Genomic DNA, 23462 nt, shown 5'->3' with positions numbered 1-23462 from the left:
CAATGTTGCAGTGAACATACTGTGTTGTTTGCATTATGACAGGTGGGGATTAAATTGCCAGGAACATCATTAGCTGAAATATTAAAGGCCTTGAACTTTTATTTTGACACAGGGCATGCTTTCAAGCAGAAATCAGTTTAAGGGCCTAGTCATGTAAGCTGATGTTGTGCAGTAGGTTGATAAACACACTCATAATGACTAGGAGAAGAAAGAAAAAACACTGTTAATCATGAAGCTAAAACAATAAAGGGCTGTAACTTTTACATGTAAACAAAGTAGTGTGAAATAGGGATATTTCCTTCAAACCATTTGTGACAGTGAACCTGGGGGTGTTTTAATCCAGCCTTGCATTATTGTTGTTAAAAAAAAAAAAAGAAAGAAATACATACTTGTCCTTTTGTTTTGAAGGTGTATGGTCAACCATTCATTTCACTCCAACTCAACTCCAGACTGCTGCTACTGTAGGATGTGTATTTAAATGATAATTCAATCTATTAAAAGAAGATTGTGATCTTAGTCAGTCTGTCTGGTTAGATAAGAAAGTGGTTTTGGTCACTTGCACTCTTCTTTAAAATGAGGATCTGTTCTTATGCAATTTGTTTTGTAAAATAGTGACTAAGGCTGAACTTACAGTATTTTCCCATCTCATCATTTTCAAAGTCAGATGACAGACTGTAAAAGGAAGAGAAAGCAGTCCAACAATCAGCATGTTCCCTGTGGTCAGTGATCCACAGCACGATACAATAGGGCAGCCAAAAACACTTGTCACCATCAGCTCATGATCACAAGATGCTGCTCAAAGGAATGAAAGAAGAAATGGAAGTCACAGATTAACTAAAATTGGTCAAATATCCTCATTTACACATGCTGCTGCGCATGCATTATTAATCAAAGGTCATCAGCATTATGCCACATGTCACTGACAGTATTTCACGCCTCAAAAGATTGTGAGTTGTAACCTGTTAACGTAAAACAAGGAAACATTGATCTCTTTTAAAGAATCCTAAGAGAAAAGCTAAATCAACGTCTATCTAATTACATCAGACTGTCAGGGTATACTGTATGTTTTCCTGTTCTGGGGTTAACTAATCTCTTGTCTGTTCAACTCTGTGTCAGAAGACAGGAAATGTATTATCTTGATTTTTAATGAGTAAAAAAAATATATAATTAGAATCATATTTTAGCAAGTCTTAATCAGATATGAGCAAATGAGCTTTAAGTTTGAGTTGTGTTGAGGTGTTTGAGAGACAAACATGAAGCACTTTAGACAATAACAAATTATTCATCACTACAGTATAATGCTGTTATTTTCCAGCTAAGCTAAAGGAATCAGTGACCTTAAGTAAACGGCAAAGTGCAACAGATGTGCAGGATCAGATTGTCAGATTTTGGGATTTTGGATCACTGTTGTCCTGGATGGATTACAGAATGAGCCAACCAGGTTTAGGCCTAGGGGCTCGAGGGGTCCAAGATCATAAACTGGAACCTCTGTTTGAGGTGTGTGTTGTTATCATTTCTCACAGGATAGTGAAAACTGGAGACATCTTGACGGTTTCTGCTCCAAATGCAGATCCTTTAATGTTAAGTAGGGACAACACACCAGTTCAGAGGTCTAATTCACAAATAATAATAATTCAAAAATACATTTCAAGAATGTTGACAGTAATTTGAATAAAACACTAAAACAGAGAAATTAATTACACAAAATATAATGTGGGTTAAGTGGTGACTGTAGTGAGAACTGGTGAGCTTCAGCACCACCTAGTGGTCAGACTGAAGCAGTGCAGATTCACTGTGTCCCGCTACACTTAACTGTCTCGTCGTTAAAGTGTGTTTTCGACGATTATACCCAGACTCAGACCCATGCTCTCTCATCAATCAGGACACCCACACGCCGGAGTCAAAGACGGAAGGGTGGTGGTGGTGGTGGTGGCTTGGAGACGTTAACGATCACATGAGCTGCATTCATGTGACTGTCTCACGTGGTTTCAGGGCTCATAAATGACTGAGGACCGTCTCATATTCACACTGTTTTTTCAGTGACCTACAGTTAGTCAGACGGACAGACAGGGCCTAATCAGTTTCTCACCAACGGCTGACAAGCAAACTACAGGTAAGTGGTTTTACTGTTGTTGGTTTGTTCCTCGACATTAAAGCGGCCTCAGTTTGTTATCAGATGTTAGTTACATGTTGTTTACACGGTGAGTTAGCACTTAGCTAAATCTGTACATTTTACATAAACCAGCAGAGACTACACATTCAACAGTGTGTCAAGTTAATATTTTGGTTTATAAACCGATAATAGAGAGCAGGTTAAGTGACAAGTCTTCACTGTAGCAGTTATTTGTTTTCATAAGTCAAATGGTGGTGGTTGTTTTTTTTTTTCTTTGTGACCGCCTGACCCATTTTAGCTTCATGGTCAAAGGCGATTGAAGCAGGTGGAGCTAATTTGTTTTAACACACGTGTATGTCATTGATTACTAATTATGACATACTATGCAATCTGAATCAAGGGGGGTGGTGGGGGGAACTTAATATTTAAAGTAAAAAATTATACGAAATATAATACTGTAACAGTAAAGTACTCTAAAGCAGAGAAATGGAAAGTGAAAGTAGATTTTTTTTTATGGGAGTTGGAGGCCCTGCTGTCCTCTGCTTTAACAAGACAAAGGAAAGAGGGGTCGAGGGGTTGTTTTACTGACTTGGAAACATGTCTGGGATACAGCAGAGGGTCAAAGCAGAAGGGAAGTAAACATGAACGAACTGAAAGTGGTTAGTGTTTAAATAAACTAACCACATAGTGCACCCAACTACAACCACACAGTTTTCAATCCACACTGTTGTCAAGTTCTGTTCCTATCAGTGCAAAACAAAGTGTGTGTGTGGGGGGGCGAAAAAGTGCAGGTTTTCATATTTGCAACTGCATGAAAAGCAGATCTTGGCCTTTTTTAATGATTGAGTAAATCAGGCCTTGTTCCCCTTTTCTGTCAGCAGGCCCTCAGCACTTTGACAAGGCAGGAGGAAATAAGTTTTATTTCTCACTAGGCCGAGAACAAACCTTAATTTGTTTGTATGAGGAGCAGACAAACCAGCCAGATTTACAGTCTGCTCTTTCACACTTAGCAGACTGCCGACTTGTTGATATGTAAGGCAACTACTTTTCATATGTGAGCATATACAGATGAGAGATTCAGACTTGCACAGTGTCTTAGCAGATGTTTAATAAAAGAAGAGAAATCAGAATATACAAAAGATTAAAAAAAAAAAAAAAAGCTGAGCACAGTGTTTGAAGAAACAAAAGTCTCCTCCTGAAGTTAATGCCTTGGGAACCATGGAAACCATGTGAAGATCAGTGTTTGTACGTATGCAGGAGTCCGTGAGGGGGAAGGTCTTCTGTTTGTGGTTTTGGTGCTGACTCATCCATGTCTGACTTGATCAGAAACCTCCCACACAGAAACAAACTCCACAGTCCCTTGGCCTTTTTGGAGCTCTTCAAAAACCTGTTGACTAAATCAGAAATAAATCGTCATCAGTCTGAGAGCGGGGATGTTGTTGTTTCAAATAGTGTCAGATTTTGGAGGTGCAAGGGTATTGCCAGATGAAGGCCTCACAGCCCTCGACTGTGACTCAGCAAGTTAATGTAGCCTGCATGAGGGTGTGGTCTTGATGTGATAGCTGTGTTGAAAGTAATTGACATGAGACTAGTTTCCTTGAGGAAGGTTCAGGTTCAGTTCTCCCAATCGCGTTGAAATCATTGTTTCCGCTACAAGACTTTTTTTTGGGGTTGAACCACTTCTCTAAACCGAACAAAGGAAACCTTGGTGTCTTTCATACTTGGTCTTGTTGGTCTTGTTACTATTGTAGCCCAAATGTAATGTGTTAGTGCAGGTTTGTCCACTGTAATTAGATTTTTTTCAGGCTTTCCATATTTTGCATACAGTTGCAGTATGCAGATGATTTATAGCCACAGAGATTTTGAAATTTAGAAATGATGGTGAGGCAAGTGTGACTTCAGAGGTCATATGTCTTTCTGTAAAGTGAAATTTTCTATTCTTACTTCCCTCTGTGTACTTTTTGCTTATGATATTTCACTTTGCTCAGTCATGTGATGTCAAACCAGTTTCAGATCTTTTTTGCTCTGTCTCTCTGACAGACGTCAGGTGTTTTCTTTGGAGCCTCTTCTCCTTTTTCAGAGTAGAAACAGGACATGCCCAAACAGGTGTACTGATTTTACAGGCGCCTGACAAAACTGGCTCTTGTTCTCAAGACAGTCTCTGTGGCAGTGTGCCAAAATGAGCACAGAGGGTCTATAAGTCTGTTGAGTCCATGTAAAATTGTGTTTGGATTCAAATTTAGTGTTGGTTGTAATCTGATTTTGGCTAATTGCCAAACACAATTTGGTCAAATAAAAACAGAATCACTCCATGATTTAGAAAGTCAACATTTGTCTCTGCGTCTAACACAAGGCTTTTGTTCTCCATTCTTGCTGTTCAGGCCTTAAGATTGGCCAACATCATCTGCTCTCCTTATCAGGGTTGTTAAGATTTGAAGCTGCACATTGTGTTTATAAAGGTGCACACTGTCTGCATTGGTATTGATTTTTGCTGGACTTGGAGCATCCTGTTTTTCCTGAGCACACCCATCCTTTAGTTGAATAGGTTACAATACAATGTCTAATGGAATTAATCTCATCTCTAATCAGTGCATCTTATCTATAATAATGTGGTCTTTACTATGCGACATTTTTCTGCAGAATTATGTCATTTCCCTTTTTGCCCTTTCAGTGGAAACTGAAACCCAGTTTAATTACAGTTAAGTGAAAAATAGACAACATACAAAAGTAAATGCACTGCATATTGTGAGTCTGAAGTTCATTGCTTGTGTTTTCATGTAGATTTAATGTAGTAAGTCAGTTACAATCAGTGGACTGCTTATTGTACATGTGTGATGCAATCTGTTTAACCACTGGAAAAGACTGATTAGCATGACTGCTCTGTGGGTGTATAGTGGTTATGCATGTTCCACTTGTAGCTGCAACCACAGTGACTCTGTCTGGTCAACTGTGAGAGTTGTTTTTATCGTCTAGTTTCAGGAATGCATGTAAGTGGGGAATAACTTGTGTTCAAGCATAACATTACATTTCCTTATGCTTTTACTGGCTACAAAAATTCTTTACAGTTGAGTTAAATCTTCGTAATTTTCACACACTGCCCCAGATTTCCACCATAGTGTTGGTATTTACAGTCTTTTGGGTTAAATGTTGCACATTTTGTTCACTAGTTTCCTTTTGGAGACACTACAAATCCTTCAGCCCTAATGCCTGAAAGTTTAGGAAAAGAAATGACTCATTTTGCCTGAATTGAAATGGGTTTTGTGATTTTGAATCAGAATCAGTTGCATAACTGATGTAATGTAAATTAACGATTTACTCATGTCGTCTTGATTTTGTGTCCTTCAGGAAAAATGTGGCGTGCAGCCCTCCTGCTACTGGCTGCCAGCCTGTCGGTGAGCCTGGCCAGACCCCACCTCAAACCACTGTCCAGTGAGATGGTCAACTACATCAATAAGATTAACACTACATGGAAGGTGAGTTTGTTTTTGTTTTGTTTTTTTTCCCTCTTACCTCTGACTTCTCTCAGTGGGTATAAGCAGTTCTGTTCTGTTCTCTCCTTCAGGCTGGTCATAACTTCCACAATGTTGACTACAGTTACATCCGGAGCCTGTGTGGTACGATGCTGAAGGGACCTAAACTGCCAATCATGTGAGTCTCACATCTACATTATCTGTCAAAACATGAGACAGACTTCAGTTTAATATGCCATTACACTCATGTGTCAGTGAGGGTGAATGTTTGCTGCCTCTCATACATGCACTGTTTACATTTGTCTGTACGTAGGAAAGCAGTATTTTCAGTGTCCCTGAGCAAGACTGTGCCAAATCTGCTTGCATTGTAGTTGTGTGTTACACAGTGGTAGCAGACAGTAATATTTGACTCTACAATACTGTTTTCCTGTGCAGGGTTCAGTATGCTGGAGACCTGAAGCTGCCTAAAAGCTTTGACTCCAGAGAGCAGTGGCCCAACTGTCCCACTCTGAAGGAGATCAGAGACCAGGGCTCCTGTGGATCCTGCTGGGTGAGGCGGGGTGGGGTGGTCTCATTTAACCACATTTGGTCTGTTTCCCTGTTTTAATGGTTTGTATTTGATGGTTTGTGACCTTTGTTGGTTCTTCTGCCCACAGGCATTTGGTGCTGCTGAGGCCATCTCTGACCGTGTGTGTATTCACAGTGGTGGCAAGGTCAATGTGGAGATCTCCTCCCAGGATCTGCTGACCTGCTGTGACAGCTGTGGCATGGGGTAAGGAACAGGGATGTGTGAGGTGTCTCACTGCTTTGTAGAGTTCAAATATGGCCTACTGTATGAGGACCATAATCCAGAGCTTGGAAAACTGTTTGTTTTTAATGTGAGGGAAGCATGCATTGCTAATGAATAATAGAGCACTGCTAATGGTCAGTTTTAGCATTTGGAGATAGAGGTGGGAGTGCTCAGTAAAGGCACCTTTTCTATGGTTTTCCTCTCTTTTTTAGATGTAATGGTGGCTACCCCTCAGCTGCCTGGGACTTCTGGACAAAAGAAGGTCTGGTCACTGGAGGTCTCTACAACTCCCACATTGGTGAGTTTTGTATCTTTGAAATCTCCACAGTGGTACACACATGAATGTGTGGAGTCTACAATTATGCCTCCACCTTTGTGTTAATAGGTTGCCGGCCCTACACCATCGAACCCTGTGAGCACCATGTGAATGGTAGCAGACCTCCCTGCACTGGAGAGGGTGGAGACACACCCCAGTGCATCCAACAGTGTGAATCTGGATACTCACCCAGCTACAGCGAGGACAAACATTATGGTAGGAAAGACAGAGGGTTTTGATTGCCATAAATAAGGGTATATTATAATATAATATATTTGGTTGGAGTAGTACTCTGTGTTATCCATCTATCACTATAACTGACAAACATTTATAGTGACTCGCTTGCACATGCATAGAATTTATTAGATATCTGGTAAAGAGAAACTGCTTGTTTTGTAGCATGAGCCTAACTTAAATGATGGTGAACACATGCAGCACACGCAGCACAGGATTCTAACTCTAAGTGTGTTGCAGGTAAGACTTCTTACAGCGTGGAGGCAAATGAGGAGCAGATTCAGTATGAGATTTATAAGAATGGCCCAGTGGAGGGAGCCTTCATCGTCTATGAAGACTTTGTACTGTACAAGTCCGGTAAGAACACTTGCACTATTGTCAGACAAATACAGTATAAACATACGTAATGGTGAATACTTGTACAGTCACAACCTGTAAAGCATAGGGTAAACACTGATTACAGAGTTTGCTCAGTGACTGTGTAAAATGTTGTTTCTGACAAGCTCTCTTCCACTTGAACTCAGACTCTTGCTGACCTTTACCTGCATTGTGTTCCTTGTGCCCCCCCCCCCCTTAACTCCAGGTGTGTATCAGCATGTGTATGGATCTGCTGTGGGTGGACATGCCATCAAGGTCCTGGGCTGGGGAGAGGAGGATGGTGTTCCCTACTGGCTCTGTGCCAACTCCTGGAATACTGACTGGGGTGATAACGGTGAGCAGAGACATGGCTGACTTTTTTCTTACTTTTTTGGTTGGTTTGTTTGTTTTTTACTGACACGTACACAATGATTGTTAGTCTTTGTAATTAAACCTGGAGAAAACCCATGCAAGCACAGGGAGAACATTAAACTCCAAACAGAAAAGCCCTGGACAAACTGGGGTTGAAACCCAGACTGTGCCGCCCCACAACAACATTAAGATAATACACTTAGGTTCCTACATTGATAAATAATTTAAGTGCAAATATTTTTCAATGTGAGTTCTTTTTACCCTTGATAATATATTTTAGCTGTTTTTGTGGTATTACTAAATAAACAGTTCTATTATGCTTTGCTGTTTAAGACTGCACTATGTTTATACCTAGTAGCTGTTCTGAATAGACATGTCATTCTGTTCTCACACTATTCAGTGTTTCATTAGCTAAAACTGAGCTAATGTGTAAACTGTGCTATTGTCTTCAGGATACTTCAAAATCCTGCGTGGGTCAGATCACTGTGGTATTGAGTCTGAGATTGTGGCAGGCATTCCCAAATAAAAGCCTAAGGTAAGACAACAAAACACATAATGGTCTCAAACAAGCTTGTGTTTACTGTGTGCTTCTGAAGTACAATAAGTCATTATGTTGCAACCTCCCCAATCTAATCTCATAAACCAGACTGGAATGCATGGATTTGTATTTGTGCACAAGCCTCACTGGTCTAAATTAACTGCTGACCCCTTTCCAACCCCAATTTGAAGTCTGACAGGATATTGTCCTTATGAAATCCTCAACTAATGTTAAATGGTTTGAATGTGGCCTCACATCTGTGCCTTACTGACTCTGTCTTACAGGTTTTGAGCTGCAGTGGCCAGAACATAGCCACTAGGGGGCGACACACTCCTGCTTATAGTAGTTACATTTGAAGACCACTGATTATCTTGCACACAGGGCATGTGGTTTTCTTTCTACAGTAGACTGAAGAGCAACCTTCATTTTATGTGGGTGCATTAACAGATGGGGTATTACTGCTATTATGTTCCTGAGCACAAATCACCATTGTTGAACTGAAGGTATTTTTTTGTGAAAAGGCCATCGTAAGGTCTTGTTCCTTCACTTCATTAAGCAAGATCAATCAAAAAGCTGCACAGGAAGAAAATGTGAAGACCCACGTGCCCCTGCTGTCACTTTTTTATTCACTGGTGAAAAGTGTTGGCCTTTTAGTGTAATTCAGCCCATGACTTAAACAAATGAACAAGACTGCTTAAGGAGGGCAATTTGTTTGAATGTGTCTAATTTTTAATAATTACAGCATTTATAGTGACATTTTTATTTCTCTGTGCCACCGCCACTCCATAATGTCTGGATGTACCCTTTGTAACTGATGCCTGTTTGTGCTTTAAAACTTTGTCAGACGAAAAATGAAACTTTTTTTTTTTTTTAATATGGTTGAAATGAGATGGGATGTCTTAATTGTCTGACTGTATTGATCAAAAATATTGGCACATTACTGTTATGAATTAAATAAAATATTCTTTGGTTCCCAATATGGTGTCATTACTCTTGAACATGCACATGCATGCTGCCATTTTAAATCAGTTTGTTGCATCTGATTAATATGAAGCTACCACACCTGATGGGACTGATTCAGAAAGACAATGTGGGTCAAGATGTGACATGAATGAATTAGTAGATATGGGTCAAAACTATTTTGATGGTAGCTGATAAACATTGTTGATTTCTGCTACATCCAAACCTTTAATCAACACTGGACAAAAAAGACTTGGATTTATGCTAAATGAATAATTGTAAAGGTAAATTACAAAGGCATTGGCATCAAAATATATTTAAAGTACCAAAGTTATTGTAGTCACTATGTATACTGGCCTATTTCAGAGTAATGTGTATTATATCTGAGGATTATAATTATTGAGGCAGTGATGTGTGCATCATAGTGAAGCTGGGGCTTGTTTTTTTAAATTACTTTATGTACTGCCAGGTTGCATGAATTTTTCCTGGGGATCAATAAAGTATTACCTTAACCTATGATAATAGATCATAATTAGTTGATTTTGATTCTATTTTGTATTGTTAATCTGAATCTGCAAAGTTACTATTTAATAAACTTTCATTTGCCTCCAAATTTATTGGACTGGAAGTTTGAAGTAGCAGCTGACGGAAATACTCGAATAAGTTGAAGTGCAGTACTTACATTGTTTCTACTTTCTGGTTAAATTGTATTGATGGTGGGAAACACTTTGACAGGTTAAAAATTTTGGAAAGTGTCCCGGGCTTTGACACTTCCGCCTTGTTGTCAGCACAAACAAACACTCCCCCCTCGTAGTAGAATGACGAAATTTTGCTCGTTTCGGACACCGGCGTCTGCCCACTGATCAACCTCGAAAGCGGTGCTTCGAGGAAAACGAAAACAGATTTAAGAAGCCACCTTTGCGAAAAGACAGAGACAGTGGTTGTTAACAGAGACACAGTGGGTGTCTTTTTGAATGAGTCGCTGAAATCGGGAATTCCTGTTAGTCTCCGCCCAACTTCGTTATACCCGGTGCATTACGGTTCACAAAACAAAGAGACACTCCAACGGTCGGTTGTGGAGCTGGTGGAAAGTCGTTCATTATACCCAGTGTGAGCCGCCGAAGCCATTCAGCAAGCGAGCGATGGAGGGGGGAGGCAGGGTTTCGTGGATGAAATATGGGCCTGTTGTGTCCCTGTTTGTGGTTCTTTTAGCCGTTTGGTTCCGGTCACCCCAGAATGAAGTGCTGGACGACCGGCTGGACACGGTCCTGTCCTCTCTGCTCCGGGCTGAACGGAAAGTCGGCATGAACAACGTCGCCAGACCGAGAGTGGCTGTTGGTGAGTGGTGGGAGCTAGCTAACATTAGCTAGCCTTTTCTGATATCAGGGGCTCATCTGGGATTTTAAATCCATTAGTCCCCAAATGAAAAACATGCTAAATAGCTACTGTTGAAGTTAGTACGCTGTTAACTTCAGTCATTGCTCCAACTCACAAAAAACAGTAATTTATATGTTTACTATTGTTGTTGTAACTTGATAGTAACTAAATGGTAATGTTGTAACATTAAACCACTTAACTTGAGTAAGCTATTCAAAGTTATTTTAAAAAGTCTAGGGATAAACTTTATTTCATGTGAACTGACAATAGCTTTAATCTTGGCTAGCGTAATTCGTGCTCAAAATATCAGCAACACTTTTGTCTGTAAATGACTGACCAAGAATGAGCAAGGAGATTTAAACTAATGCAGCACACCCAAAACAGTGGAGGTTATAGAGGTGTGACCATGAATGATCTGCACAGTCATCAGAACTGATGAGGGACAAGTAAAGTGCTTGGAAATGACATGTCAAGTGTCAGCTAGTGCACAGTTTAATAGTGAAAGCCGATGGTAAATTTCGAGGTAGTTGTTGTAGTCAGAGACGTAACACGCTGGTTTCAGACCCTGGGTATGGCTTTCATTTGTTGACAGCATGGCCACAGCTCTATGGTCTGGTACCCACACCTTTAAATAAACACACACACACACACAATGACTGGCAGTTTCTTCTGCTGGTAACAGCGTTAATGTGATCAACCTGTATTTTCTCTGTCATGATCTTATCCAAAAATCTTGAACCTTGATACAAACACACAGCAGAATTGAACACCATGTCTGTGCAACCTTTACCCAGGTCAACAACAGACTCAGCCATGCAGAATCAGACATGGTAGCATCACATGTCAGCTTTGTCATATAACAGAACTGATATTTCAACTTAAATTCTTTTGTATAGCTCTTAGGTGTGTCTGATGGTGAATTGGAGTTAACCACCACAACACAATGCCAAGTACTGTCCTGTTGACATTCAACAAAAAGCATAGTAAAATGAACACTGGTGCTGACACACTTCAAACCTAATATAGCTTCTTTTTTTTTAGCTTTTATTTTTTTAAATTGTCAGACTAATACCCCTAAATTGCTGGCTAAGAGCAATGAAAAGCAAGCAGCTTGAGGTTATGTTAAAGTCAGATTCATGACTAACTCCAATGTGAGATCTACTCCAACCCTTTGCCTTTTGGCTTCTCCAGCAGTTGCCTCTCAGGTGGGTTAGCTGTGTTGGCAGCAGAAAGATATGCGTAGATGAGACAGATGTTTGATCCAGCAGCTGAGACTGTACTGACGTGTCAGATCATGACTAGCCACGACGGCAGACAAATGTCGCTGCAGCAGGCACAGCAGCTGCATGTCGTGTGGGTTTCTCTGCTCAGTTTACTGAAACTGCATGCTGACATTGTCATTGTCTTTGCTGTATTTGTACAGTTCAATTGGACTAGAGTATCTTAAAATACATCCCTGTGTGATTCACAATCTTCTCCCTGCCCCCTTTTCCCTCTGGGCCATCTCCTTATCTTCTCCCTCATGTTGGCCCAACATGTTTAGGTGTATGCTTTAATTGTAAAGTCTTTCTCTCTGTGTTTCTCTCGCTGCCCCTCTTCTTCATCCACAGGTTTTGGAGGTTGTGTTGACCTGATAGTGGATGGGGTATCTTTGCTTAATAAGATCGGCCTGCCTCCCACAGACCAGCCGCTGCATCATGACTACATCGAAAATGCCGAACAGTTGGCTCAGAGCTTTGCCTACTTCTTCGCACCAGGAGCTGCTGCAGAGTAAGTGGTGTGTGTGTGTCTGTGTGAGAGAGAATATGAGCTGGTCATTATAATTTTGTGGACTTTCTTGTGGACTAGTTCAGGTAATTGATCCTACAATACAGCATGTGCTCAGAGACATGTGCTAGGACTGATTAGCTTTAGTTTCCCTGTTAGTATTAAATTGTGTGATCTAAGAAAGAGGGGGATGTAAAGTAGATAAACAGTCTGGGAGGCTTGAGACCAACCAAGAGCAAACTTCAAACCGTTTTCTTGTTGCATCCCTCAGGCTACTGTGCTCCTCTCTCTCACATGCTTTTGCAAACACAGTCACAGTCTACCATGAAAGTGAAGGAGTATTTGTAAGTTACATACATATAAATAAAGGTTACCGCTCACTCTGTCTACTTTCATTTGTCTGTCCATTTTACACAGAAAGTAGACTGGCCAAGTAAAAGCTATAAGTTTAGTTTTATTTTATTCTATTAGTTTTAGTTTGTGTGTGTTTCACTGTTCTTGTCACTTGTCAGTGTTAGTTGCAGTCTTTCTTGGTACTGGGAGGTTTTTATGCAGTTGAACTCATTTCACCTCTCTTTTCTGTCACTGGTGACTGCTGCTGTTCTGGCGCCTGCAAGCTCTTGTTCACTGTCTGGAACTAACACCTAAAGGCAACAGGCTTACAAAAATCACCACAGACAGGGGGAGCAAGGGCCTGTATGTGAGACAGTGAATAAGAATTATTCTTCTTTCAGCCACAGAAACCAGGTCTTTTTCAGGATTTAGAGCTGGGATTATAAATACTTGATGTCCACCAGATGATGAACAAGCTTGTGAAGGCTAAGTCTGAGACCATAATTTTAAAGCACTGAACCCAAAAAAAATAAGATAACTCATACAGCTAAGTAAAATGTGCAAACAACAGAAGAGGTAGCTAGCCAAACTGCATGTTTTCAAAGGGAGGTGATAGAAATGACCTCAATCTACAGGTTCCTATTAATTTAGCATACATGATGTTTCTAGAACATTCTGTCATTGGCTGCATGTTCACTGGTTTCATGGACACAACACAACACTGGCTTCTTTTTATTTTTATTTCCTATGTGATGGCTGCACTTTTAGCACTCAGAATAACAAGTGAGGTCAGAAATAATTCAGCTTTTATTAGAGAGTTGCCAATTTTCAAATGGTTTTTAAGGAGTCTTGTAGCAACAAGGGGTGTCACACACAGTCTGTATCTCCTGAGCACAGCCAGGCATCATACAAGTATCTTGACAAGCCACTGTCATATCTCTTTTCAATTTTTGTCTGTCTTGTTACTATAAGATAAAATGTCGCAGTAGTAGCACACTTCATTCTTTTGTTTTCCACAAGAGAAAAAGAGGAGGAAATGTTGCAGCTTTCAGGTTCTGATCTGTCAGTTTTAACACCGTTTCACAGTTTTTAAAAATGTCTTTGTTTTGCAGGCGTTTTATGCTAAATGACACCCTCTTCAGTGAGCTGGTTGAGGCGTCCCGTGACTTACCTGGGAACAGATGGTCAGTAGGCGGCAATGCTCCGGTAATGGCTGGTCGCATGGCAACCGAGGGATGTGAGGTGTTGCTAGGGGGAAGCTTCAGCCCTGACTTTACTGATGTCCTGTCCCAGCACATCACAGGTAGATACACAGACCTTTATTACCCTCTAAGATACATCAGTCTCTTCATATTTACTTCCCACAGTCATTTTCCTGCATCCCTGAATTCCCCTTTGCCCTTCTTTTTGCCCTGCCTCCTAGTCCCTTCATAAAATTTCATCTCTGCTTTCTAAATCTCACGGCTGTCATTCCACTTTTAATTACCTCTACCTCACATACCCTTGTCTTTGTAGTGGCAGGAAACATTGTAGAAGAGCCAGACATCCATCTGATCTTAGAGTATCCATCTGGAGCAAGCTGGGGGCACTATATCTCACGTAGAGCCAACAGGTATATTGAGCATTTGGTGGATGGTTGGGGGGGATCTTAGAAGGTAAACTGTGTGGATGTGAATGTTTATATTTTTTCACCATGAGGCACAATATGTTCGATACAATGAAGTAAAAGGCTTAATGGTGTGTGTTTCCTGTAGATATATCATCCACAGTGATGACCATAACCCCTACCTGGCCTCCATGGAGGAGTTTGCTGAGAAACTTGAAGACTTCAATCCAGATCTGCTGGTGGTGGGCGGTCTGCAAATGATGGATAGCTTCCCCTTCCAGTCAGGTAAGAGGAAACCAGTGACAACCTTTTACTGCTGCTGATGTGGAGAATGTAATATTAGAGATCTAATATTAGAGTCTGCTGCTTTGTGTCGCACAAGCGAAATGGGATAGTCCTCAGCATTCATAGTTTTTTAGTTAACCTTGCATGTGTTTGCTGAGAGGATTTGAGGATATGAGTCAGAGTAGGCTAACCTGTTGTGCATCAGTCCCTCATCTGTAGAGCAGGCCTGTGGTGATATTAATATTTATTTTGTCCATAACTGTACTTATCCTCCTAATTGTTAAGGTGAAAAAGTGCTAAAATTATCATGTTATGTTGACACTTTGCATTGACACTATTCAGCTGTGTAATGTACATAGTGACATGTAGTTCTACAATTAGACAGTTAGTGTAGCTCCTAATAGTCAGCTGGTGAATTTGGCTTGACTTTGGCCTTATTTTAAGTATTTGTGATTGCTGTTTATAAGGACACAATTTGAAAGAAATGGAAAAAAGAAAAGAGCAGGTTGACAGTATCACACAGACACAGATCATAGCTATCTTCCCACTCTGCACCAGACTGCAATTCAGCTTTGTCTTATTTAATGTGACAGTTGTCTTTTTTCTGTCTCTTTGCTAATCCCCTCTTATTTCTCATCTTCGTTCTCCCATCTTTTCTTACTTCTCAACCACCCCCTTTCTTTACCTTCTTCTCTTTTACCTATTCCTTTCATCATTCCAGGTGAGAGGGAGGCTCTCCTCTCCCGCCTTGCCGACCTCCTGTCCTCCTCATCCCCTCAGATTGGTGTCCATTTTGAGATGGCCAGTTTTGTAGAAGAGAGTATAATGGAAGACCTGCTTCATTTTGTCATTCCCCATGTATGTATGACTCATCACATTAATGCACAGATACAGTACTACTCAGAATGCAAAGAGACCAGAGTGATTATAAAAATAAATGGCAGTCAATACCTGGAAGTTTGAAACTAGATTTGGTTAGTTAAATTTTTTGAATACATTTTTAAACAAAGCAGTTGTGACTCAGTTGTGACTTCCTGTATTTGTGTGGTTTATTTACATGTTGACAAGAGTATGTTTATTTAGTTTCTTGCTGTAATACATAGTTTATGATGGATTCTCCCTTTTTCTCAGATGTAGTGAGCAAAATTGAGAAGACATATATGACCATTTAAACAAGAGCTTCAAACCAAATATTTTTTTCCTACTAAGCACCATAATTTTTGCTTATGTTCTATACTCTAAGGCTGGTGTTAATTTGTTATTGTATCATTGACTAAAGAGTTTTCCCCAGAATATACTGCACATGCCAGGTTGATCACACCGAAGGAATATGTGTCCTGTAGTGTGACAGCATGGCTTTCATGTATGTATTTTTCTGTTTAAAGCTCCACAGTTCAGGTTTAAGTCCTTAGTTTAATCACTCATCCCGTTGCTGTTTTCCCAGGCCGACTCCTTGGGGATGAATGAACAGGAGCTCCCAAACCTGCTTAGCCTGCTGAAAGGCTCCAACATCACAGTGCTGTCAGACCCAAACCCTCGTGTAGCTACTGTCCTCGACCAAATGAGGGAGGTCTATCGCATTCTAAACCAGCACTACAAGGACGCAAACAACGCCAGTGAAGAAGGTGAAACAAACAGTGCTAAAGCTAAGGGGAAACCGCTGACCCGGCTCCATGTGCACACACTCGCCTTTCAGGCCATGATTGTGACCCGTGGCTCTCAGTGGAAGAACACTATGTCAGCCACTGCCAAGGCTTCTCTCACAGCAAACCGTCATGTCTGTGGCTCTAATGACATTGACCCCAGCAAGGCGAGGCTCATCATGGATGACTCATTCTCCGTTAGCAGACGGGAGGGCAGCCAGCGTATCCCTCTGCAGGAGACCAGGCCCGTCAGCTGCTGGGAAGAGGAGGATTATGAGATCTGTGTGGCACCCGTGCTGGTGTGCACTGAGGTTTACCAAACTGCAGGTGGAGGAGACAACATCTCAGCTGCTGGCCTTGTGCTGCAGATCTAGACAAGGACACTAAATGCTCTGTCTGTGTGTGTAGTGCTAACTACATGTTGGCAACAACGTGACCCTAGGAACTTGATCTAGGAGTGATGCAAAAAGCCGTTGTGGCAAACACACATAATGATGAAACGTATCAAGGCTAATGCTATCACACTTGCAGTTTATGGCCCAAGTGGACCATAAGCAAAATTGATTGTTATCACTCATAGGAGTCAGGTGATGGGCTACAGTGGTTATTAATCAGGTTAAACCAATATATTTTAAATATATGGGCTCAGTATTATTATACAGAGTCTATATTAACCAGACTTTCTTTAGTTAATGCTCAGTTTGGTATCTGTGTGTGTGTGTGTGTGTTTGCGTGCGTGTGTGCATTGCGTTGTGACTTATACATATAGTAATATGTATTTCTAGTGTCTTTGCCTGAGTGCAAAGCCCTCAGGTATCCTTTTTATGTGATTTTTAGAACCAAAACTTTGAGCAGACAGTGCCCTGTTATGTCTCATATCCAACATATTTGCCAGGTCATTGTAGCCCATCACCTGACTTTAGTGATTTTTCTAAACTGTCCTCCTCTTTTTCTCCAAGGCCTTATAAGACTTGGCCTTCAGTCAGGGTGAGATAAAGAGGGATGAGGTTTGGACACCTGGTTGTTTTTATAGAACCACACTGGGTAGCTTGTGGCATGGTATTTTTGAATTGTCACTCAAGACTATGAATGCATAATAGGTCTTGCTGTGTTGGCAGGGCAGAAGAATGCAGGGCTGTAGAACTATTTCTCTAAGATAAATTCTCTTTGTGTCATTTAAACCTGTGGCTCTACTATGCAGCAGACTCCTCCAGAGTTGTGTAATTACTGAAATAGCTGAATCTTTTCTTTCTTGGCAGCATGTTTATTAGGTGTTTTCACCCAATCAAAATCTTCAGGTCTAACCACTTAATAAGCCTTTAACCTCACCTGCCTTGCAGCAAATGCAATTTTCAGAAGAGACGGTCTAAAGCTGAAAAATCAACAACCTGGCAGTTTTAAACGGTCACATCTGAACTATTTAAATGAGAAGGCTCTGTCCTGCCTCTTCCCTCTTATGTCTCATTCTCAGAGGCAAAGAAAGATCCTTCCCATTATATGTGAAAAATGTGCATACTGGTTTGGGTGAGTTTGATTTGTTTTAGGATTGTCATTCCTCTGTGTGTCAGTTGCAGTGCAATAATGCAAAAACTATGTCAAGAGACCATTGTTGGTAGCTGGAAATGATGTCAGAAATTGCCTCTCTACCTCCATGCTCTTCCTGTTTCACCCTCCCTTTTTGCCACCTCCTTATTGTTGTCTCTCCCCCATGTTTCTTTGTCATACTTTTCTATTATCTGTCATATTTCTTCCTCATTTCTCTTCTTGTTTTTTTTATGGCTCTTTAAGGACCAAATAACCAGTGTGTACTGGTTGTGTACAACACTGCTGTAAGGAGGAAGTTATAGGCAGCCAGTTCTCACATTCTCACATGATATGACTGAATACAGCGGAACACAATCTCATCTCTAGTTTTAGGCTTTTCTAAGACAAAGGGTGGTAGCAACATGACATTGTAAGCTTGAATTGGAGCCATGGTGCTACTTACCATGAATCCCTCTAATTGTGGAACAGTGGACCACACTGAATTTCTTCATCTCACCCGCAGCAAGATCAGCACCAGATATCTCTCCCCTCATTGTCCAGCTACAAGAAAGATCCACAGCTTTGACTCTTAGCCACTACTATCTTAATCTCCTTTTCTTAAAATAATTGTTGATGAGATAAACTCTATAAGTACAGCCCTGTCTCTAAATGACCATCATCATCATACTCCCAATTGCACTCTTTTCATGATCACTTTTTTTTATTTGAAAACACATTTACAGAAGCAACTGGACTTAAATTGGAATTATCCATCGTTTCTCTCACTTTGTACAAGTCAAACATTCCATCACAGAGCCAGCCTCAGTTATTTTCCCCATTCAGATTGAGGTTTGTTTCACATGTACACCTCAACATGGAAGTGGAGTATTGTTTTCTTGTATACACCATTTCATTTCTTTTGTTTCTTAAAACATGCTTGTTAAAGCCCCCTTTCTGCGAGGAACACATTTATGCTTGTTATAATGCGACATGTATGAGGTCAAGAGAAGAGACGAATCTAAAGGTAAATTAATCCCTTTAAATCTTTTCTCTGTGTATCAAGACCGCTCTGATTTGATGATGTTTGATTATGCTGAGCCTTATTCTGTCTCCACTTTTGGTGTTTAGTGAAAAGGGAATGTTTAATACAGAGTTTTTCTATTACTGTAGGGGTTGTGTTTTATTTTCTGATGTCCTTGTCTCACACAGTGATTGGAAGCTGAGAGTAAAGGGTCATGTTTTTACTGTGAAATGAAACCTTGGCATGCATTCATGCTCATGTAGAGAGCTGCTCATGTTTGCTATCATATCATATACTTATCTAAGCTCCAGATAAGTCCTGTCACCCATGTTCCAAAGCTGTGTGTGTAACTCTCTCATGCATGTTAACTATTAAATGCAGGATCACCTGAGATAAAATGCTACGCTGATAAAGCAATCATTGCTTAGTTTTCTTTTTTTTTTTTCTATACTTTGTGTCATTTATTGATTAAGATTCATGCTCATCATGGCTACAAACTACTTTTAAAAAAGCTGATACTTTTGGATTTACTAAGAACTGCAGTCTGCTGAATTCAGTTCTTCTCACTGCTTGTGATGAGCACTATGGGACTGTCACGTCATGGCTCCATCAGCACAACATCATGATTCACCATGACAGAGGTTGTTTCCAACATTTAACACCTTTAATTTCATTTTCAGTTTGATATCACTTCATGCAGGTAGTCCTCCTAGTCTTCATCGTGTTACTAATTCCTGCTTTCCCCATTTGTCCAGTGGCTGCACATACTGCATAATATTCTGTTAAATGAATGAACAAATTACCCCGTGTCTGACACCACCACTAGGTCCAGATATAATCTGTACACAATGAATATTCTCTAGTTATTTGAGAGAGTTTCTGTTACAGTCTGTGTCTGTCAGACATCAGATTCCTTTCAACTTTGACCTTATTCTGTTACTGCTGCATGTCTTCTGTATAGTATTTACAGGGGTGCATTGTATTGCAATCCCTGACTACCTTAAATAACTCAGATTTTATAACAAATATGCCCTTTGAGAAGTCTAGCTTCCTTTGCACAGTGATACTCCACAGTTAACTAATCTCAACTGAAGGAATTCGGGGTAGGTGAGGTAATTAATAAGTAATAAGAAGGTGACATCAGAAAGGAATCATAAATGTAACCTGCCACTCTCACATGAGTCTGATGTGCTTGATTTTCTCCTCTCATATCCAGATTACACAGGATTAAAAATGTTTCTGTTTTCCATGTAGCCTATAAAATACACATACTTTAAGTCCACCGCTGCAGAGCTTGCAAGGAGCCTTTTATTTTAAGACCAAGTGCTATGCCCCAGCCTCTATTTTGAGCCCAGGTTCTGGGGGTTGGCACAGCAGCAAGCTCTCTTTCTTAAATATACTTCTCATATACACAAGTGCATTTCAGATTCTGTGTTTGTCTCTCATATCTTTTGCATTAAGCCTGCAAAAAAATGCACTCAAATGCATGATTATAACGCACACTGAAAGCATCACAGAGCACATCACAGTTGTGTGTGGTGATCCTAATTTCTAACATAATTTACATTTAAAGGGAACTGCTTCCGTCCAGGTGATTTATGCTGTATCTTTGTCAGGTTTGGAAATAAGGAAAGCAGTTGGGTACAGTATGTAAATGTGGGGGAACAAAACACCTCTGTATGTTACACCAAAACAACAGACTTCTAAAATATGTTGTCAGACATGGGGTCCGTGCATTGATCCATTTTCCCAAATCTGCCAATTCAACAAAAAAGTATCTGAACTGAATTGAAAGACAAGTCTGAAAACTCAAAGCATACATTTATTAATTATACTAAAACAGACATGAACACAAATACCAAACATACACAAACTTGTTCATAATATTTGTCAGCAGTTACACTGACACACACAGTGTGACACTGTCTACATGTCAGGGTCAATGGTAAGCTGGCTGATTAAGTCTTTGTAATAGATATGGTTCTTCTCATGGTCAGCGAGTGCTGTCAGCATCTCATCCATCTCCTCCTGAGTGAAGGGCTCACCTGGTTTAAAGACAGCCGGCAGCCACCACCGCACAGCCACGATTAAAGACAGTTTGTAACATCATAGGTTGTTTTGTGGAAGTAAGGGTAATGGCAGTAATGGCTAATGGCTAATCTTAGTAAAAGCCTAAAGTGTCTGATTTACCTTCCTGTGTCATGTACTTTGTCAGCTCCTCAGGCTCCAGGTATCCTTTCTTTTCTTTGTCCAGAACCTGGAAACACACAGTGTGAGTGTTGTTTTAACATGTATCAGTAACCAACACTGTGTTGTTAGATTCAGTCTGCTGACAGTGTGATGTTCTCAGAGGTTCTAACACTGACAGCTCCTAAACTACTACAAGTGGAGAATAGATGAAAGAAACAGCAGCTGCTCTCACCTCAAAGGCCTGAAGCAGAAGGTCCTCAGGAATGGGAGGAAACCTAACACACACACACACACACACACACACACACACACATTGTTAATTGTGTCTATCAAGTCTAAACTACCCTCTATCAATAGCTCTGGTTGTTTCTAAATACAAAAACTATCAAACTTGGAGTCTACACAACTGTAAAATGTGAAAAAGGGAAGGAGAACTTTTACACTGGTTTTTTTTTTAAGTTTATATATTACCAGGGGTGGGTGACATAAGGACAAAACTATGTATAATAGAGTATAACACATTTGCAGCCTTAAGCACAAGTTTAAAAGACAGTGGCTTAAATTATGTAAAGAAATCTGACATTTTGTATTTTCTAGGTGGTGAAAAAACATCACCTAAAAGATTAATGATCAAAAAAACAGAGCACAATAACAGCCTTTGTAGAACGCTACACCACACATCCATTCTGAGGTACTGTAGTGGCTACGTTGTTATGCTTAGCAGTAAAAAAAAAAAAAAAAAAACAACTCCTACCTCTTTTGCACACTCAGTAACATCTAGCAGAAAGACACATTGTTTGCTTTAACACAAGCACCTGCGTGTATCATGATGTGGCCATCTCACCATTTTTATATACAAAACAACTAGCATCAGTCAAGAGTACACACAGGAGATAACAGAGATGTCTTACTTGTGCTCCATCAGCACTTTGGTCATGGCTGGGAGGAACTTGTCCAAATGGACATATCCTGAGTGGTTTTCTTCCACCTGGTTGAACAGGACAAGGCTGCTGGGGTTTGGTTCTTCAACAAGAGTGACTGCTCATAACATTGCCCCAACCTTCTCTGTATGTTACAGCTTCCAAACATACATCACGCTGATCATAATTCTTCATTTGCGACACAGAAAATAAACTTTTTAATGTGACAGTGACATTGCAGTATCAGGAATCTCATTATTAATTATATTTCACAAGCAGATGTAGTAGATACTGTTATGTGACAAAAATATGAATGGTTAGAACCTGAGGAAAGTGTGCTTGTTTACATCCAGAACATAAGTGAAGACTGTCCTGACCTGAGATATAAAGTCATGTAGGTCTTTCTGAAAGGGGAAGCAACCCAGTGAATAGACGATGGTGCTAATCTCCCTAAAAAACAAACACATGACAACAAATGAACAAGACAGTGTCCATTAAAATCACTGCATCATGTTAACCCACATTATTCAAAAACAAGTAAAGACTGTTCACGGCAAATGTGACAGCGCTGATCTTGCTTTTTGGTCTACCTCTTCCAGAACCCACTGGCCACAGTTTAGCCTTGTATCCATCTTGTTTCACAAATACTACAAAATGGTGTAGCTTTCCCCATAAACAACACATTTAGTGTTGACTCCCTGTAATTTACTCCTTGGGGGTGTCAGATTCTTTTGGTTCAAAACCCAACACATGGGAAAAATACTATGGAATATTCTTTAACTATGCTCAACTGCTTTAAATAGTCTTAATAAAAAAAATGACAAAAAACAACAACATATCACCATAAACTAAAACAGTTCAGCTAGACTTTAATGTGGGGTTTTCTTTACAAGGAGGATGGAGGAGTTGATAGTGTACTTCAAGTGGTGCGAATTTCTAATGCGTGGTTAATTAAATTGTGTTGGCCCACAAAATATGGGAGTAACCCTTCAAGGGATCTGGGTCAGTTGGCTGCTCTTTCCCCCATTGGAGGAGAGGGATGTGAAAAATCACCACCTCACTCTGCAGGCTGTGTCAGGAGCTCACCGGGCATCCACTGTGTTGTTAGACTCGAAGTCAAACGCCTCAAAGGCTGCTCTGATCTTCTTATGGACATCTGACACTATGGCCTCTGACAAACGAGAGAGAAAACACAAACAGCTCGTTACTGAAGCAGTTACTCCACCGTCAGTACGTTCAAGCAAATAACTTTAAACCACCGAACCGTAATTTTAAGAGCGGATGTAATGGCACCACGGGAGCACAGATAAACCGAAAAAAAAACCAACAACAAACTAACCTGCACTCTGCTTGTTCTCCGCCATGTTTGCTTCGTTATTCTGTTGCCTAGCAACCGACTGGCCTTGTCAAAGAAGCAGTTAGTTGATGTTAAGAAGAGTAGGCTAACTTCAATATCACAATATGTCTTGTAAATCACTTCATCATAGCACTTTGCCCTTCCTTGTACTACAGAATATACAGCTTACAGTGTACCTCATCTTTTTTCACTACAATGTACAGATTACTTAATTCAATGGTGTAAAACAACTGTACAATTCTGATATCCACTATACTTTAGACGTTTTATGCAATAAAGTGAATTTGTT

At 40.3% G+C, this 23462-nt stretch overlaps 3 protein-coding genes across 4 annotated transcripts; 2 read left to right on the top strand and 1 right to left on the bottom strand.

The window, feature by feature from the left end:
- Nucleotides 1–1893: 1893 nt before the first annotated feature.
- Nucleotides 1894–9167, top strand: ctsba (cathepsin Ba). The gene is made up of 11 exons (XM_018666941.2): nt 1894–2113; nt 5459–5586; nt 5676–5761; nt 6019–6133; nt 6240–6355; nt 6586–6671; nt 6759–6905; nt 7164–7280; nt 7507–7635; nt 8105–8187; nt 8475–9167. The coding sequence occupies exons 2-10, from the start codon at nt 5464–5466 to the stop codon at nt 8176–8178; spliced, it is 993 nt and encodes a 330-aa protein (XP_018522457.1). The 5' UTR covers nt 1894–2113; nt 5459–5463; the 3' UTR covers nt 8179–8187; nt 8475–9167.
- A 1047-nt stretch (nt 9168–10214) lies between these two features.
- adpgk2 (ADP-dependent glucokinase 2) lies at nt 10215–18854 on the top strand. 2 transcript variants are annotated; one of them, XR_007815046.1, is made up of 8 exons: nt 10215–10488; nt 12138–12297; nt 13740–13930; nt 14143–14239; nt 14382–14518; nt 15240–15376; nt 15963–16727; nt 17067–18854. XR_007815046.1 is itself a non-coding variant. In XM_018666933.2 (7 exons), exons 1-7 carry the CDS (start codon nt 10293–10295, stop codon nt 16533–16535), a joined length of 1491 nt encoding a protein of 496 aa, XP_018522449.1. In that variant the 5' UTR covers nt 10215–10292; the 3' UTR covers nt 16536–18854. The 2 variants fall into 2 exon arrangements, 1 of the variants encoding a protein (XP_018522449.1); XM_018666933.2 differs by having other exon boundaries at nt 15963–18854.
- Nucleotides 18855–19732: 878 nt separating this feature from the next.
- On the bottom strand, nt 19733–23205 carry efcab2 (EF-hand calcium binding domain 2). Its single transcript, XM_018666934.2, has 7 exons — nt 23156–23205; nt 22903–22987; nt 22194–22266; nt 21808–21884; nt 21129–21171; nt 20897–20963; nt 19733–20751 (listed from the first exon to the last, which is right to left on the bottom strand). The coding sequence occupies exons 1-7, from the start codon at nt 23178–23180 to the stop codon at nt 20633–20635; spliced, it is 489 nt and encodes a 162-aa protein (XP_018522450.1). The 5' UTR covers nt 23181–23205; the 3' UTR covers nt 19733–20632.
- Between the last annotated feature and the right edge of the window lie 257 nt (nt 23206–23462).

Source organism: Lates calcarifer, linkage group LG2, assembly GCF_001640805.2.
Source record: "Lates calcarifer isolate ASB-BC8 linkage group LG2, TLL_Latcal_v3, whole genome shotgun sequence".
NCBI lineage: Eukaryota > Metazoa > Chordata > Actinopteri > Centropomidae > Lates > Lates calcarifer.
The sequence above is the reverse complement of the archived record's forward strand: the minus strand, read 5'-3'. Positions and strand labels throughout refer to the sequence as shown.